Genomic DNA, 17,834 nt, shown 5'->3' with positions numbered 1-17,834 from the left:
CGATCTTTCCAACGACTGAGACAAGAAAGGGTTTGGTATGGTGAGACTTCACTGCATAACAACAGCTGTACTGAATTGTGCACTTTTCTCAGTGGGAGACACAAGATGTAGGATTTTATTGATGGTGTTACTGATGCACCTTTGACCTTTCAACTCATAAAAGGTGCTTGTAACACCAAACATGTGCAGCAGGGGGCAGAAGAAATACATTATCTGAAGAGAGAAACTATATCGTTGAATAGCTTGGTACCTTTGTTTAAGTCATGACTACATAAGAATAAACAAAATGTAAAGCATTAGCATGGTCCTATCCTGTTTCATGGCCCCATCTGCTTTTCATACATATTTAAAAAATGGGATCTTTATCTAGTGATTTAGCTGAATGGGTAAAAATAAAGACAAACACATAAAGCAGGAGGAAAATCATTAACTACAGTTGTTAGTGTTGGAGATTAATTAGCAGCAGACACACACTGAGATTCAATAATGAGAAGATGGAGTCATTTGTGTTTGCCAGAAGGGAAAATATGAAACCCTTTACATTAGAGCTCTGTCATTTCACCAGTGTTAGATAGTACACACAATGCAATCAATGAGCTCTTATGCATAAACATTTAGCTATGGCATAAAGCATAAACTGCTATCACCCTGAGAATAAATACAGGAAACTGCAGCCTTCGGACTCTCACAGCTGTAGGATGCGCTCAGACGGCTCCATCGCTCTGAAAGACAAACATTATCAATTTAATATTTCATATTTTCATGTGGTTTAACTGTAATCCTTCTCTGGTTAGTGACACCAATAACACCAAGTTTCTGGCGGCTTCTTAATTCATGGATCACAGCTAATGAGTTAATGTTAGCCAGCTTCCATTAACCAACCATGAATCAAATGAAATAGAATAAAATGAGCAATATACAGTGTATTGATTAGGTCTGAATTATTAGAAAGCATCTGGGTGTTTTACCAGGTGAGCATGCTTTTTTGAAACTCTGTAACTGAGAAGTCTGTATATTTAGTGTCCATAATGTCTATACATTTAATACTTTACAGTGACTGAAAGGACTACAGCTATAATTATACATAATTAGTACTAATATTGACGGTAATAATAATGTTGATGGTGACATATTATTATTATCAGAAATGTGGGCTGAATGTGGGTTGATTTCCCTTCAACTTTATCCAATTCTTTCTACAAATAGACTCAACTGGACTCATCTCATCTCAGATACTGACCCCACCGCAGCAGCCGCAGCAGTCCCCACACAGAGCTCCCAGCAGGCCGTTCACCACCTGCACACCACACAGTGCCATCTGGATCAAACCCATTACCAGCAGCACAGAGAACAGGGAGAGATGCCAGGACACCACGCCGGACGGCTCTTTACAATGCGACCAGAGGGCTTTGTTGGACAGGTAGTCACTGGAAAGGTGAGGTGAAAAAGAGACAGTAAGTTTTTAATCTGTTGATTAGCAGGTTAATTAGTGAGTGCTCACTAACGGGGAGGTTTACAGCCACTTTCATAGGTGTTATCAGCTACCATACCTCATATTTAACATTAAAAGATTGAATTGCTGCAAAGGTAGCGCCAATAAAAATAGGTTTAAAGTGAGCTTCTTAAAATGTAGTCAAGGGATGTTTAAATGTTCTCTGTCCAAAGCTGAAGAATACACCTACGAGTCCCTTTAAAGCTCAGTCATTAACACATTACATATTAAACGTTGTATCTTGTTTGATTAATCAGATAAAAAATGATCACCCAACCAATGCAAACATGAGTTTACAAGTTGGGGTTTTATGGTGGTTGTGCTTTAGGTGGAGCTGGCTGCACCATCGATGCTAAGATAAGCTAGACTAAATGTCTCCCAGCTCTAGCTCGATATATCATCTACGTCTGAGGGTGGTGTCTTTTCATCTATGAGAAGAAAGCGAATGAGCTTTGTCGCTCAAAATGTCCAACTATCCCTTTAACAAAAGCTAATCCTAATTAATAAAGAAGCAGATTTATTTACAAGCTACTGAAAATGTGATTTACATTTTTCGCTGTAAGAAACTAAATACATCTTTGCACTTCTGGTTATGCAGGTAATTTAGAATAAGAAGTAAAAGTGTTTTAATACTTTAATACTGTTTTGTTTGTCTCACCCATCTGAGAAGGGGCTGCTCCACTCAGTGTGCGTTTCATTTTTGTGAGTCACACACTGTGGTCCGTGGTTTATGGCCACTCCAGCAACTATAACTGAGTAACCAGCCCCCACAACACCCACAGCTGCAAAGAGAATAGAGCTCAGCATCTACAGAGGGGGACAGAGGGGGAGAGACAGGTGGGAAAGGGAAGGATAGTTACTCATATTGGGAATCAATACCTTTAAAAATCTCACATTGAACTTCTATACACACACACACACACACACACACACCTACTTTACGTATTGATCCGTGTGTGTGTGTCTACCAGAACAACACGCGCTCTGTGTGATAAAGTTAATGCGAAACTCCCATCGGGGGAGTTTCTTGTTACAGTGATCAAAATCGAATCAATTTGGTTATGTGTGTGTGTGTGTGTGTGTGTGTTTAGCATTTGCTGCTCTGTAAATGATGAAGGGTGATATGAATTGGCGCCATTGTGTTTGGTTTACATACATTTAGAGTGACAAGACTCCTCAGTTAACACATGACATAAAGAAGTAGATCCACTGGGAGATGTGGCAAAAATGAATAACGCCCACGAGTGTCAATCCTCAACTGCCTTTGTTTTATTTATTCATTTTTCAAATTTGTTTATTTTTTAGGCCTATTTAATGTTAGGCCATACAGGAGACTCATCTTTTTAGCCATTTTGCCCCCCAAACTTAAAAGGAATAGTGAAATATAAAAGTTGTGTTTTCTGCAGAAAGAGGACGTTGCTCACTGCAGCTGAGGTCTGTTAAATACTGAATTGGTCACATATCAGTGTTTACTTTATGTAATATAAACACAGAAATGTACAGCAAATGCAAATGAGCTGCTGATCTTTCACAAAACACCCTCCCAACAGTCACGCAAAAAAAGCTGAATAAACCGTAACTACAAAAATGTTGAGCTTAACTTTTTGTGCTGCAAATGCTGTTTCAAAACTCGATCTCCATCCGCATTCGATTTTTTAAAGATTCGGTTTACACTAGGTCATTTTCTAATTTAAACCGAGGCAACAGATCATAACGCCTTACAATAACAAGTCATTGTCATTCACATAATGTTGTAGATGCCAAATATCCAATATACTCTGAAACAATTAGGTGTCCAAACACGGCAAACTCCTTCTAATTATCTCTGTAGAAGCAACACATTTGGAAAAATATTATAAGGCTTCCTGAACAGGTTGTTTGTTCTCTGGGTGAATGGCTGCACGCATGAGTGGTTGTTTTATTGGATGGCTTTTGTTGGGAATGCACACAGAAAAAATACTTTCTGGGCCATTAGGTGTCACGTACAAGACTGAGACAAATAAACACTTGTGCTTCCATGTCTTTCCAGCACCAATGCCAACACCAGTTTCTGCAGAATCTGGTAAATTCAGAAAAGTCAACTGTGAATAATCATTTTAATAATGAAGTGACAAGTTAAACAGAGAAACATCTCCTCACCGCAAATCTACGCCCACAGCCTTCGTTGCCACAGCAACCGCAGCAGTCATTGTTCTTCAGATCCAGGAAGACCAGAGCTGGAAAGATCATCTGTCGCCCAAACACACCCCAAGTTCACACACACACACACACACACACACACACACACACACGGATATAGTTGACCAGATGATGGATTGTTTGTTCTTCTTCTGTTTGCAGGAGGAAATTGAACAGCCCAGTGTCCATCCACAATCACTGAGATCTACAGTGTGATTGAACTAGTTCCTAAACTTGCTATTTGTTAAAGATGCACCAATTTTCACCAGGATTTAGGATCATTTGAAAGATTGTAAAATCACATATATACAGCGTATACACATAGGCACGTAGTGGCTTTAAACAGATTAATAGTTTAGAAATGGAAACCAGTAAGGTGGGCAGTCGTTATTTTCCTTTTCTACTTTTCTACATTTCTAGCACCTGTTTTTTTTCACTTTAATATTATCATCATTATTTTTCTTGACCCAGGGCAGCACTGCCCATATATTATTTGTGATTGAACGAGTCTTTAAATAGCATTTCCATGATAATATTATGATAGTATTTCCAATGTCAACTAGGCATACCAAACAAGATCATCACCTCTTTCAGGTGAAGCACGACTATACATTATATTTTAGAGCTGAAAGTTAATCAGCTAAACTTTCTTTAGTCTTCCAGCTTCTTCCATGTGAGGATTTGCCTTTTTTGTTGTTCATCTTTGTTACATGTGAGAGGAAACTGAATGTCTGTAGGTTCTGGATTGTTGAGCTTCAGTATCCGTATCTGATTACTTTTGAAGTATTAAAATGGACATGCTTTGATATCTTTTTTATTTTAAATAATAAACAATTAATTGATCAATCAAGGAAACAACTGGAAGATTAATCCATAATGAAAACAAATGTTAGTGCTGCAGCTCGAATGAATTTTCGCTGTGGTATTTATAATATACAAAGTTCATAAGTGTGCACAGACAGAAAGATGCCACCACGATGATCCACCGATCATGTTCATCAATAGCACTATATATAATTTGAAAAACTTTACAAACAACATTAGAAGACTCCACATAATTTGTCTTCAGTGACGTTGAAAACAGCTGATATCACTCAGTGTGTGTCTTCAAACACACTCACCAGCAATCCAGATCCCAGGATGCCTCCAAAGTACCAGACTTGCTCTGTGATGTGCTCGCTCTCCACGGACTTTCCACCGGGGAAGAAGAGCAGGATGTTACACAGCACACACACGACCGACAGAGGCATCAGACTGACCCCCAGACACTTGGCAAAGCCGCCTGAACACATTCTGACACTGATCCTTCAACCTCCTCTACTAGTAACAAATCCCTTGTGCTGTAAAAGTATCTTTTGGGCTTCAAAGTTGATCTTTAGATCAAATTATCTCAAGAGTTTAGACTTAAATCTAGTCCAGTCTTTGTCCACTTGGCTTATATTTATCTCCAGCTGCAGCTTCACTACACCTTCTAACAATTTCTCCTTAGCCTTTATACCCCCTCCCTCCACCCACCTGCCTCCCCATCCCACCGTCTCTCAGAGTGATCTCACTGCTTCACTTTTACTGCAGCCAGCTGTGATATGGCAGTATCACACACACACACACATTTACAAACACACATGCACAGGCTTGTGACTGCATGAAAACACACACCCAGAGCCATTAATGACGGATTACATGCAGACCCACCGGAGAAGACAGTGGTTAATGTTCTACCTCGTGTTTTGTGCACATGAGGACAGAAGAGGAAGTGACAGACAGTTGGTCGATACAGCAGGGCCCCCATGCTGATCTGCCCTTACCACTGGCTTAGTCATTAACAAGAAAGACTTCTTCATTAGTTAGGAATGCCTAATCCGTAGGTCAACTCTGGATTATTTCTCACAAGTAATGTTTCATCTTGTGTTTTAGGATTTATCACAACAAACTACTTTACCACAGGTGCAGCCTAATCAAGTGCGGATATAACAGCTTGCCCATTGATTGCAAATGAAGGAATCATTGATTTTGAAAGGTTTATAATTGTATTTGCTCAATCACAAATGAGTCATTGATCTGTGGACATTTTTACTAAATTGGTTTGGTCTCATTGTCTCATGCAAAGTGGTCTGTTTTCATATATTTAGAGAGGATGGTGATTTTTAGGAATATTGAAAAGAAAAAGTTAACAAATGAGCTCCATCTCTTTCCTAATGACTCTTTCCACTTCTCTCCCAGACTGTCTGCCAGGAGTGTTAAGTCCAACACCACCACAGTGACCAGCAGCTACATCTCCATCCTTTTCCCTTATGCTATTAATTTTTGTCCGAATATATTTCAGTTTCATCATTTCACCTTTTTAAAAAGACTGAATAAAACCCCTACAATTGAAGTGAACTTGAAATTCTAGATCTGCAAGCATGAGTTAAATTTCCTAAGACTTAAGAGCTAACCACCCTAAATGTTGAGCTATCAATCATACACTTATTTGATGTCATATTCTTGGATTGATGTGCACTTGGATTTTAGCTTTAGGTGGAAATGAGGAGTAATGCTTGTGGTTATTTCTATTTGATTCCATTATGGCCTCATTCATGCCTAATGGAGGCTATCACTGTTATAGGAGCCATCATGATTTCCAGTCCACACCTCTGACAGCAGTTGGTACAAAACAAATACAATCAAGAGTAACAGGTGGCAAAATGTAAAATGTTTCTTGAATTATTTATTCCCCGATACTAGCCTAATATAATTATAAAAAAAAGCAACCCATGACATGACTTAATATATATCAGTTTTTTATTTGCCAATTGAAATATAAATCACCCTTGACATTCATTTCTGCTGCAGACAGCATCAGTACCCATCGATGCGATCTGTCATCCGCTTCTCTTCACTGCCGTCCTGGTTGAGCCAAAATCAATCGATGCCAGAGCAACCGATCACAAATTGAAAGTCCAATACAGCTTATTTTTGTCCCGTTATTGTTGCTCTGTCGTTGCCACCAGTCGCTGGCCGGTAATGCAGGATGGATACCGACTTGAGTTTCTGCTCTCGTCGGTCTCCGGTGGTGTGTTTACACGGCTGCGTGGCGTCCAGCCAGCGGCTCGCCTCAAGTGTCGGACATGGTGAGTGGAAGAGTTACCATGGAGATCTAGAGAGTTCAATCACTGTGTCCCATCGTTGTGTTTCCCCACAGAGCAATATTCATATTTTTATGAAGATATAAGCTAACTAAATGGGTAAAACTCTACGAGCTAACCTGCTAACTACCAAACTGTAACTATACCTGCCACCAAGGAGAGCTGGAGGGCTAGAAACAGGAAGTTACAAAGAGAGAAAGTCTTAAAGTAGACTAATGAGAGCTGACATGAAGTAACATCACAGAAGTTCATCAGGAAAACACTTGGAGAAGCTCTCAAATGCTCTCAGACCTCATACTGTACCTGATACAGCATTTAAAAGGCCATCCTATTTAATTTTCTGATAATCAATGAATCACCTGTTTGCTTCAGGCCCTTACTGCACGTGTCTTATTACTAGCAACCTTTTTTCTATGTACGCTTTAGATTATTCAATATACGGTATTTCCCCTGCATTCAAAGCAGCCAATGGTTTCCTTGTTTACCTTCTCATTGTAAGATAATGCAGCTGTAAGTGCAGGTTTGTTCTACATACCAGCCTCTGCTTAACAAGCAATGGATATGTTTCATATTCACATGTGTATCTTTACATCCTCAGACGCACAGACCTACAGAGTTAAACAGCTGGTCCTTGATTATTCAAAAATGTCCAGAAGCCTGTAGATTTGAGAAATAAATGGAGGTGAATGGATTGTAGTTTGTGCCACTAAGCATGGGATGTAGGGGACTTGGAGGGGAGGCAAAGTTTAAAGCTGCTTACCTTGAAAACTATGAAAATGAAGCTAAAACTGTTTACACTGATAAATACTGTGGGTGAAAAGTGAGAAGAGATGTTTTGTCTGTAGTTTGGGTGATGAGGAGCAGTGCCTACCTGAAGGTGACCCCACAACTACATAAAACAGCTAAGACATACTCTGGTACCCTCATGTCAGGGTTGCATCAACTGCGCAGCATATGTATTTCTGTCCAGACATCCTGAAGCGTGGCGGTAATGCGGCAGATGCTGCGGTTGCCATGGCAGCAGCGCTGGCGGTAACAGAGCCGTGCAGCACCGGCCCCGGTGGAGATGCCTTCTGCTTGTTCTACAACGGACAAACTGGAGAGATCAGAGGACTCAACGGCAGGTGGAGGCTCTTCTCTCGCTGCTGATGTTGTCTACATCATACAGAGCGTTTAGCTGAGCGTCTCTCTGTGTCCTCAGTGGTCGCTCGGCCAGAGCTCAGACCCTGGACTTCCTGGAAGGCCGTGGTTACACTGCAGAGGCCCCTCCTCCACCCTTTGATGCCTTGAATGTCACAGTGCCAGGGGCCCCTGCATGCTGGTGTGATACCGTGCAGCTGTTTGGTAGTCACAAGGTTTGACTCTGTGTGTGTGTGTGTGTGTGTTTCTATATCCATGTCCTTGTTTGTGTTTTGTGCAACATCCAGGTAGTCAAATGTAAATGTAAATGATTATGTTAGATGGGTATCTAACGTAATCATTTACATGACATGAACAACCTAAATATAAACACTACAAAAGGAAACTTTTGGACACCAACACACACGTAAACAGGGCTTGGAAGTAGGACTCTTGACTCTGCTCTAAACAGTGGTGTTGAAGGTGAATCAAGGAGATGTAAACAAGGGGTGGAAAAGCTATTATTAGGCTCTCTGAATATTCCCTTTTTTTTTTTAGTCAAAACAGGATTAATTCAGCCATCTATGGTAGCGTTTCTGCAGGTCCATGTGGGCGAGATTTTACAAAAGGGGTCTCAAACTTAAAGTTCCTGGGGCCCACCGGCCTGGTTGTTCTCTCCTGTTCTCTTGGCAGATGAAAGCAGTCATATGAAGCAGTCCACTTCTCTCAGGTCAACCTTTGTTTTAGAAGGAGACATTTTGGCATCAGATGCACTGCAGTAAATCAGAGTGCTGTTTGCTCGCTGTTAAGTGCAGTTTTCTAAGCCAAACTACTTTTACTGTGTATATTTGCAGTAACGTTCAAAATGAAATGATTAAAGAATGTAACAATATAATAGGAATTGTCTCACAGGCAGGAAATGGTACCAGGACCTGTAGTTTGAGCTTTAACATGAATATTAAGACATTACAGGGTCATAAAATGTATTCTGCCTTTGTATTGCATGTCCACTCAAACTCCTGCTGTGAGTAATGAAATATCAAATATATTGTGTCAGTTTTTATTGTCTCTCACTATGCCCCAACTGATAGAAAGTTGGGGCACAGTGATCCTCTCGCCTGTACATATTTTTTACAACAATTATTAGACATTTTTCTGTCTGGAAAACCTTCAGAGGAAATTATAAGTCAGTTTTAGTCTCCACATATTTCATCTCAAAACAATGACTCACATTTCCTGCTCTGTGAGGTTCCCTGTGAGGTAATAAGCGTGTGTTTCCTCTCCCTGTTTCCCTAGCTGTCATTGCAGGAGGTGCTGAGCGGGGCGGTAGAGCTCGCAGAGGTGGGGTTTCCTGTTGCCGAGGTAGCAGCTCACCACTGGGCGAACTGGGTGGCTGCTCTGAGAGACGCCGGGAAGGAACTAAGCGGGGATCTGCTGATTGATGGTCATGCACCCAAATGTGGACAAGTATTCAGAAATCCTACCCTGGCCCAGACCCTGAAGGTGAATCCTTGAAACTGAAAACACGGGTTCATAGGTCATGTGAGGAGCACTGGGTTGGTTTTTCTCAACTTATGTTATTTTGACAAGAAGGAAACAGAACAATGTGGAGCCCCTGAGAAACCTCTGTGCTGGGTCCACACTCCCAGAGGTTTGTTTCCCTTTTCTAAACTTGACTTAGCCTTCTAAATAGGAAGACCTTGAAAGAACCCAGGGGCATAGTGGGTAATTAACCCTGAACCCATTAGTGTGTTTGACTCAGTATGGAAGGAAAAACAAGGTAGACAGAGGAAGGGAGGAATATGGGGATGGGTAAAGTAGGAAGGACATTACATGAGGCAAATAGAGAGGCAACCGTGGAGGGGAGGGAGTGAAAGCAGACAGGGAGATGACAGAAATGTGAAGACAAATGGTAAGAAGAGTGAGAGAAGAAGGGATGGATGGAAAAAGAAGAGAGGGAGTAGGGAGAGGAGAGGAGGTGTTAGAAATAAACAAAAGTGTTATAAAAATAGTAGAAATAAGTCAAACTGAATCATGATGGCTTCCAGAGGTCAGTCAGCCTGTAGACTATCAACACAAGTCTTCACCGTTTAACACACTTAAAAATAGTTTCCAACAGATCTTGGTTGCAGTTTATTCGGAGATCTTGACAAGATCTTATGGTTGAAAAAGTAGCAAAACATTTACAGGTTTTACAGTGTTTTACTACACTGTTCGACACTTATACTAATGACAAACAAACAACCAAAACTTCCATAGAGACATTCGGACACATTTTTCCGACCATAAAACGACTTGTCACTATCATAATTAACTGTAACTGTGACACTACATCTCTCCACTTCAACCAGTTTAAGTGAGGTGTTTCCAGGTCTTCTACTTTCCTGTATGTCATTTGAATATGCAGCCATGATTGTTTTTGTGAGGACAATGTAATATTACTAAAAACAGACTCATTTTGTAGTTTCCTGCCAGTCAAACTTTACGAGAAGGTGGCTGACTGCACTGTGTGTGTAGGTGTTTGCCTGCCTTTGTGTGGGTCACCATTAAAGCATGCACTGATTGATGCTTTTTTCTATTACCACATCAAACACTTTAGCCTTTAGCAATACGATAACACTGCCAAATACGCCCCTGATACCCCCCCCCCGCCCCTTACACACACACACACACACACACACACACACACACACACAGTTATGTGTCTGAGACAGTAGAAACAATGGCAGTGACCTCAGCCTCACAGATGAATGGCTTCCATGGCATCATAACGGTCATTCCTCAGCGATGACAGTGTGCGCTACTTCCTTGTAGTGAAAAATCACACATTCATGCACACCCTCATGTTCATTTGATAACATTGATCGGAGTGGTAGGCACACACAATTGTGGACACGTCATCCGCATATCATTGAAAATACTCATGTATGCCATTACATCATGCAAAACATCACGCTTTCAGAGTGTTTGTGTTTTATAGTGTGGTTTAAGATATGAGGATGGACAGGCAGAATGTAAAGAGATAAACTCTTGATTGAACAGTTGATTGATTGATCGGTTGATGTATCGACAGGCGATTGGTGAGAGTGGCAAACCAGCTTTCTACCAGGGCAGAGTGGCCCAAGCCATCGTCGACGTTATCAACCAAAATGGAGGAGTCATGACCCTGGATGACCTCAGCAGCCATGACAGTGAGGTCATCAACCCCATAAGCACAGACTACAAGGTGAGGTCAGCTGCCATAGACTCATTGTATCTGTATTTTGATAATGTAGTCAGCAGAGGGAATGACTCTCACTCATTGTGTGTCCAGGGTGTGCGTCTGTGGGAGCCTCCTCCTAACAGTCAGGGATTGGCTGCCCTGCTGCTTCTCAACATCCTGGAGAACTTCCCCCTCAGAGGTATTCACTGGAAACCTCATGCAACAGAGATACATCAGAGAATTTCCGATATACATGCTGGTCCGGAGATGTGGATGACTCAAAATTCAACTCATAGAAAATTAAAGCAATATCATACCCATATTAAGAAAAACACACCACAAAATGTACTTTCAGCATTTTTCATAGGGACTGTTTTCTTGGTAGAAAGTGGTTCCAGTGAAAAATAATCATATGTTATATACACAGTTATATACACACATTATATTGTTTAAAAGTGTCTTTGAGTTTTCAAATGTAATTGTACAATGTTTTGAGCACGACAAGCAAAATTCCTTTGACCCTCATTGTGTTTGGGTGGCAGCAGAAATGTCGGCTACTAAGTTAAATATGTAGTTGTGAAGTCCATTTAATCCCTTTTCACAGTAGACATTTTGACATGTCATTGTAGTAAAAGTGTCACTAAAAACATTAATGATGGCTCCTCTCTATTTAAGTGTCTCAGTGAGGCCTGGCAGTGTGACAGTGAGCCAGCACGCACAATAGCAGGGCCCTGAAACTGAGGCAGCTAAATGACTTCAGCCATTAGTCTTTCTATTATTGTTGCCACTTTGAAGCAAATATAGTTGACTTTGTAATGTGTAATGGCTCCATTTGACAGCCCCTGAATTTTGACTCACTCTCTAGACATACACAAGATGAATCAGTAGACGTCTCTCTCTCTCTGTGATTCACCTTGGAGCAGGAAGCCACATCACGCTGGCAAAAAAAGAAAACCAAAAAAAAAAAGGCTTCTACAGCAAGAGAAGCAGTTTCTTCTTCTTCTTTCTATAATATAATACATTACTGTATATTTGAACACAAATATATGAGAGTTCAGTGATAACCAACACAGCAATCAGAATTTCAAAAATAAAAAATAATTCTACCTAATATGTCTTCCAGTAGCCCTGTGACAGACCTGCCGTCCTGTCCAGGGTGTTCACTGCTCCTCAGTCAGTGTCTCCTGGGGAAAAGATCCAGCCCCCGTCACCCTGCACAGGATAAATGGGTATAGATCATGAACTCTTTCAGGTTTTCACTTCAACTGCTGAAGGAATAACTGACCAAAATGTCAAACATCTTTAGTGAGGTAAAAAGGAAAGAAAAATGCCAATGACATTTTTTAATTTCCAGTTTTTGGAAATGACACTAGACCAGGTCCAATAGATTATATAAAATGCATGTAATCATTTAATTATGATGGTTTTTTTTACATTTATTTATTTACCATCGGTATTTGTGAGAAGCTGCTGTCACCCTTTGCTCTTCTCCTTCAAGGGACAAGATCTAATGTTTGTGGATCATTGAGTTGCACTAATCTGTTACATCTCTGAAAGTTAAAGCGTTGTTCTGTGGTTTTGTGTGTGTGTGTGTGTGTGTGTGTGTGTGTGTGTGTGTGTGTAGATGTAGGCCATAACAGCTCTGACTACATCCATGTACTGGTGGAGGCTGTGCGCTTGGCACTAACAGACACTCTGTGTTACCTGGGCGATCCAGACCATGTGACCGTCTCTGTGGAAACCTTACTGGACAAGAGCTACAGTCACCAGCGAGCGCAGCGCATCAGCATGGACAGGTGTGTGTTTGTCTGTGTCTAACTGTGTGTGTGTGTGTCTGTACCACTGTGTACCAGTCGTGCTCTGTTGACTTTAGATAAGACTGTAGACCTTTATTTCCCCTGACCTTAACGTCCATCCCGTCGTGCCACGGTCCCTCCTCCACCGCTCCATCTTCTGTGTGTGTGTGTGTGTGTACATTTTGGCAACAATGTGTGTTTACTGGTCAGTACTGTAGACTTTGAACCTTTGGTCTTTATCAGTTGTAAGACAAATAGACAAACAGACTATAAAAGGATAAAACAACATAATGATATATTAACAAACACACACATTTGCACAGTAAACCCTGCTGTCATTTTATATCCTAATAACTTTAATTGCTGAGGGTGTGCTATTAAATCGAGCAACGCTCACCAATCCTACGCTTTCCATTCATTTGGTACCACTTAACTCAACCTTAATGATTCAACCAACCCTAACTTAAATGTAAATTGGAACCTAATGTCTCTCATTAGGAAATTTGTTAGTCATGAAAAAGTGTCTTCGCTGTCATCACACACACATTTTGAAAAAAGTCATATTTACATGTGCTGCAATAAACTGGTTACTGTAAAACTTGTGTTTGCATACGGCTGGTGTATGATTTATTAGTGATAGCACCGTGAGAAATTATAGAAGATTAAGATATAAGATTATCTAGGCTGGATAGCTGGTGCTTCCAGTGTGCGAGGTTGCCGGTTAGAGCTCTGTGCTTCCTTCTTACTTCCCATTAAATTGGGTAAACCCTTACTTTATCCTGACTCTGTCAGATATTCAATGATCCTCCTATCAGTACCTGTCAAACTTCAGCAAACAACATGTTATATCTTTATTTATTTATTGAACACAAACCAAAGTGTAGTTGTGGTTTGCAGTTCCCCCTGGATCCAGTGCTGGAATTAGCCTTATATTTACAGTACAGACATGCTCGTGATATCTATCCTCTTAGACTACTCTGTAGAGACCTCATGGAAACTGGATGTATTTCATCTGTTTGTCTGCTTCTGGTTTTTTTTCTCAGTGAAGATGATAAATGCATCAACAGTAACGGTTTCCTCATGTTTTTTATCTGTTGTTTGTGTGTGTATCCATAGGGCCATGGAAGGAGTGGAGCCTGGCCTGACAACAGGAAGTGACACAGTCTATTTCTGTGTGATTGACAGCCAGGGCAACGCCTGTTCATTTGTCAACAGCACTTATATGGGCTTTGGCAGTGGGCTGGTCCCAAAGGATTGTGGATTCTCACTACAGGTCTGTGGTTTCAGAAAGAGGGTATGATGGGTGGAGGGTGTATGAGGTAGCAATGGGTATGTAAACCTGGCTGTTGCGTAGTCACAGAAGAGTAGGTGGCAACATCAGTGGGTTTGATGAATAAGAATTAAAGATAAGATAAGCTAATCCTTTATTGATCCAACAGAGGAGAAATTCAGGTGTTACAATGACGAAAATAAGTACAGATAAATGGAGAAACTTAGATTATAGATAGTTAGAAGTATATCAAATAAAATAAGAATAGAATAAAACTGAAACTGAACTAGCAAAGTGACATAGTGGTGAGATCAGCAGCAGCAAGTCAGGAATAAATATGTTCATGTAAGGATAATATGATAGTGTCAGATATAACAGTGCACGCCACAATATTATATAGTATAGTATGATTAAGCATTGTATTCACACCAAAAGCAGGGCGAATATTTTTTGCACTGATTACATACAAAGTTGGCGTCAAGACACGAGTAGACACAAAGTTGCGCTGGACAATGCAAAAGATGTGACACAAATAATCGTCTAAGAGTATGTGAATAAATTCATGGTCAAAAATCGCACAAGGTAGGTTAAAATTACGTTTACTTTTGTTGTGAGCACACTGTTTGTGAGTTGTCTGTGTTAATATCAAGATGTGACGTAGTATTATTAGAACATAATATAGTATAAGGTGGAATAACAAGGTAAAATGTGGTGACGTTTGTGTAGCAATGTGACGTATAGGACTGTGCAGCAATATAGTGGGTATAATAGTAGTATTGTATAGTATTAGTGTTAGTGTACAGTATATCTGATGAGTGCTATCGACGTTGAGTGAAGCCATCACGCAGTTTTTCATATTCTATGATCTTGTTTTGCATGTTAATGGTACCTTACAGTAGCAGGAGTATACAGTGTGTGTGTGTCTATGTAAATATGTGTGTGGAATATCGTGGAGCAGACCTATGAAGCGGTATTGCTGTAGTAACATGGTAATATACAATGAACTTCATTTCTATATAATTGTCAGCAACGGTAAAAGTGGAATAATCAGAAATATGCTAACAGCAAAAAAAACCCCATAAAACTAAATGAGGAAAATGAAAAGTTTGCTTTCTAGTTTGTATCATCATTGTTTATACACAATATCTCTTTTTCCCTGTCACAGAATCGTGGTGCCTGCTTTTCTCTGCACCGTAACCATGTTAACTGTGTTGCTGGGGGGAAGCGGCCATATCACACCATAATACCCGCACTTCTCACTGACTCTGCGACCAAATCACAAAAACCACGACTCCTCGCTGCACTGGGGGTGATGGGGGCTGTTATGCAACCGCAAGGACACGTCCAGGTACGCTGTACTCAAGAATAGACTGACGTGGGGAATGAAGAACTAACAACTGTTTTTATTTATTTTATCTCCCGTTATTAAATAAGTTGCTATTGGTTCTTTTGTAGTCAGTTTTTGTGTGTTAAACAATACGGAGACTTCATTACAGTAATTTTTTTATTAAAACAGTTTGTGATCAAGTCGTGTTTGACTAAGACAAAAGGTTCAGTCTTATGAGTGTAATGTGTTCATGAGTTATTATCTGATGCTGCTCATGTGTTCAGGTGTTGTTGAACATGCTGGAGTTTGGCATGAATCCTCAACAAGCTCTGGACGCCCCAAGAGTCTATGTACAACATGACTGCAAAAGTATGCACGCCCCCCACATACATTCCTGTATGTCCTATGCTCATGTGAAACACTTTTTAAAACATCCTGTGTGTGTGTAGCTGGTCAGTGGTTGGTTAATCTGGAGGAGGGGGTCGACCAGGAGGTAGCCGAGGAGCTGAGAAGACGGGGCCACAAAGTCAACTGGCCAATCACAGGTACCTTTGTATATTTAAGCAGTTATGGTTTGCAGTGGCGCCAGGATATTTTAAAGTAGACCATTCTCATTCATTGAAATGGAAACAAAGGCAGGGAAAAAAAAAAAACACTTAGCAAACACTAATGCAAAAGAGTTTGTACTTAATCACCTGCAACTCACTTATTTTAGATTTACCTGTTGCTGTGGTGCAGGATCTAAACCATCCACAACTCTAAACAAAGAACAATACAAGCATTTTTGCAGTAATTGCAGTAAAACGTCCTCTCAAAGCTTGTTTCATGTGTCACAGCATGAGGTGTGGAGGAGTTTTTTTCTTTTCAGACAAACACTGTAATACATTTAAGGAGTTCTCCCTGAACTCATAGCTATTATTCCAAAAGTGGATGACAGGTTCAGCAGTGATATCATATATTCTGTGAGCAAGCTTACAGACCCCAAATCATGTCTCCTCTGTGTCTCCTGTGTATTAGAGTTGGTAATTATTACTTTAGCTCTTCATAAGACATCTCTTTCAGAGCTGAATTACTTTAGCAGCTTTTCAATATATTCTAATTTATGGGGACACTGGACTGAACTTACAAATTCAAGTTCTTACAAGGATTAACATCATGGTAAAACTATTTTCTTGCATCATGACCTCAATACACACAGGCCACAAGAGGTCTCAGTTTGGGCGTGGACAGATCATATCAGTGGGAGATTGGTGGAGCCCATCTGTCAATCAAGCTGATCCTCCATCCAGGGTGCTGTGGGCGGGATCAGACCCCAGAGGTGATGGGTGTGCTCTCGGGTACTAGACATACAACACACAACCTCGTCTCCTCTTCCCTGGAGATAAAGTAATCACAAAGATTTGACTTTTATGTAATGTGATGTTTTTCCTTTGGCTTCATTATTAAGCTGATTGAATTGATTTTAAACTTAGCAACAAGTCAAGTTTCTAACACAGCCTTAGCACAGCATCATAGCATAACACATTGCACCTTCATAAAGTGTCTTTTTTTCTTCATGTTCTTATATCAGTGCTCAACAGATGCTGCTGTTTGTTTCCAGTTCACACACATTTACTGTATGTGATCTGTGACATGCAGTAGCAGCAGAACAGTACATCAGTTTATCAGTCTTTCAACTGATTGATGAATTATGCTGGACCTAGTCAGGATTTTGTAAATTTTTATTAATGACCATTAAACTTTCCAAAATAAACTCCAGTAAGTTTTTGCACTGGTTTTTAAAACTCTGTTCTCCACTGATATTATTGAATTGTTTGTAACTCTAATTCTTGATGTTAGAATACCATAATAGTCAAATGTAATGCTGTGTTTCTGGTTTAACTGTCATCAACTGGAACTAATGGAGATGCTGATCAGTCATATGATCAGTTGGTCTGTCCAACCCTGGATGCCCACACCGTCGGGTCCTATTTGAGACTTCTTGACCTAACGATAATACCTAATCTTTTTTTGTTGTGTTACTGTGAGGTAAAGTGGTTCACTTTGCACACAACATATGAACAAATAGTCGTCGGACCTTATTACAATTTGCTATATATACTCACAGTCCCCAGAGAGTGAATCCTTACATTATGTGGTTATTCCTCTGATTTCTGGTGGTGGTGTAATAGAGAAAAGGTCAGAGTCTAATGGGCAGTTTGCCATTAAATCTACTCCATGAGCTTCTATATGTTCTGGCACTTCCAAACCAAAATGTCAGCTGTGCGCAAAATATAACCCACACTTTATTATCCAGATTACCATGAAATTAGCCGAGTGCATTCC

General features: G+C 40.4%; 2 protein-coding genes across 2 annotated transcripts; one reads left to right on the top strand and one right to left on the bottom strand.

Moving 5' to 3' along the window:
* Positions 1-608: 608 nt before the first annotated feature.
* On the bottom strand, positions 609-5,140 carry tm4sf4 (transmembrane 4 L six family member 4). Its single transcript, XM_070832122.1, has 5 exons — positions 4,792-5,140; positions 3,632-3,721; positions 2,151-2,299; positions 1,241-1,427; positions 609-722 (listed from the first exon to the last, which is right to left on the bottom strand). The coding sequence occupies exons 1-5, from the start codon at positions 4,960-4,962 to the stop codon at positions 705-707; spliced, it is 615 nt and encodes a 204-aa protein (XP_070688223.1). The 5' UTR covers positions 4,963-5,140; the 3' UTR covers positions 609-704.
* Positions 5,141-6,595: 1,455 nt separating this feature from the next.
* On the top strand, positions 6,596-17,154 carry LOC139202983 (glutathione hydrolase-like YwrD proenzyme). Its single transcript, XM_070832606.1, has 12 exons — positions 6,596-6,780; positions 7,766-7,919; positions 7,997-8,150; positions 9,211-9,417; positions 10,988-11,140; positions 11,228-11,315; positions 12,741-12,912; positions 14,029-14,185; positions 15,348-15,530; positions 15,794-15,878; positions 15,959-16,054; positions 16,708-17,154. Exons 1-12 carry the CDS (start codon positions 6,681-6,683, stop codon positions 16,851-16,853), a joined length of 1,695 nt encoding a protein of 564 aa, XP_070688707.1. The 5' UTR covers positions 6,596-6,680; the 3' UTR covers positions 16,854-17,154.
* The last annotated feature ends 680 nt before the right edge of the window (positions 17,155-17,834 follow it).

This window comes from Pempheris klunzingeri, chromosome 6 (genome assembly GCF_042242105.1).
Source record: "Pempheris klunzingeri isolate RE-2024b chromosome 6, fPemKlu1.hap1, whole genome shotgun sequence".
NCBI lineage: Eukaryota > Metazoa > Chordata > Actinopteri > Acropomatiformes > Pempheridae > Pempheris > Pempheris klunzingeri.
The sequence above is the reverse complement of the archived record's forward strand: the minus strand, read 5'-3'. Positions and strand labels throughout refer to the sequence as shown.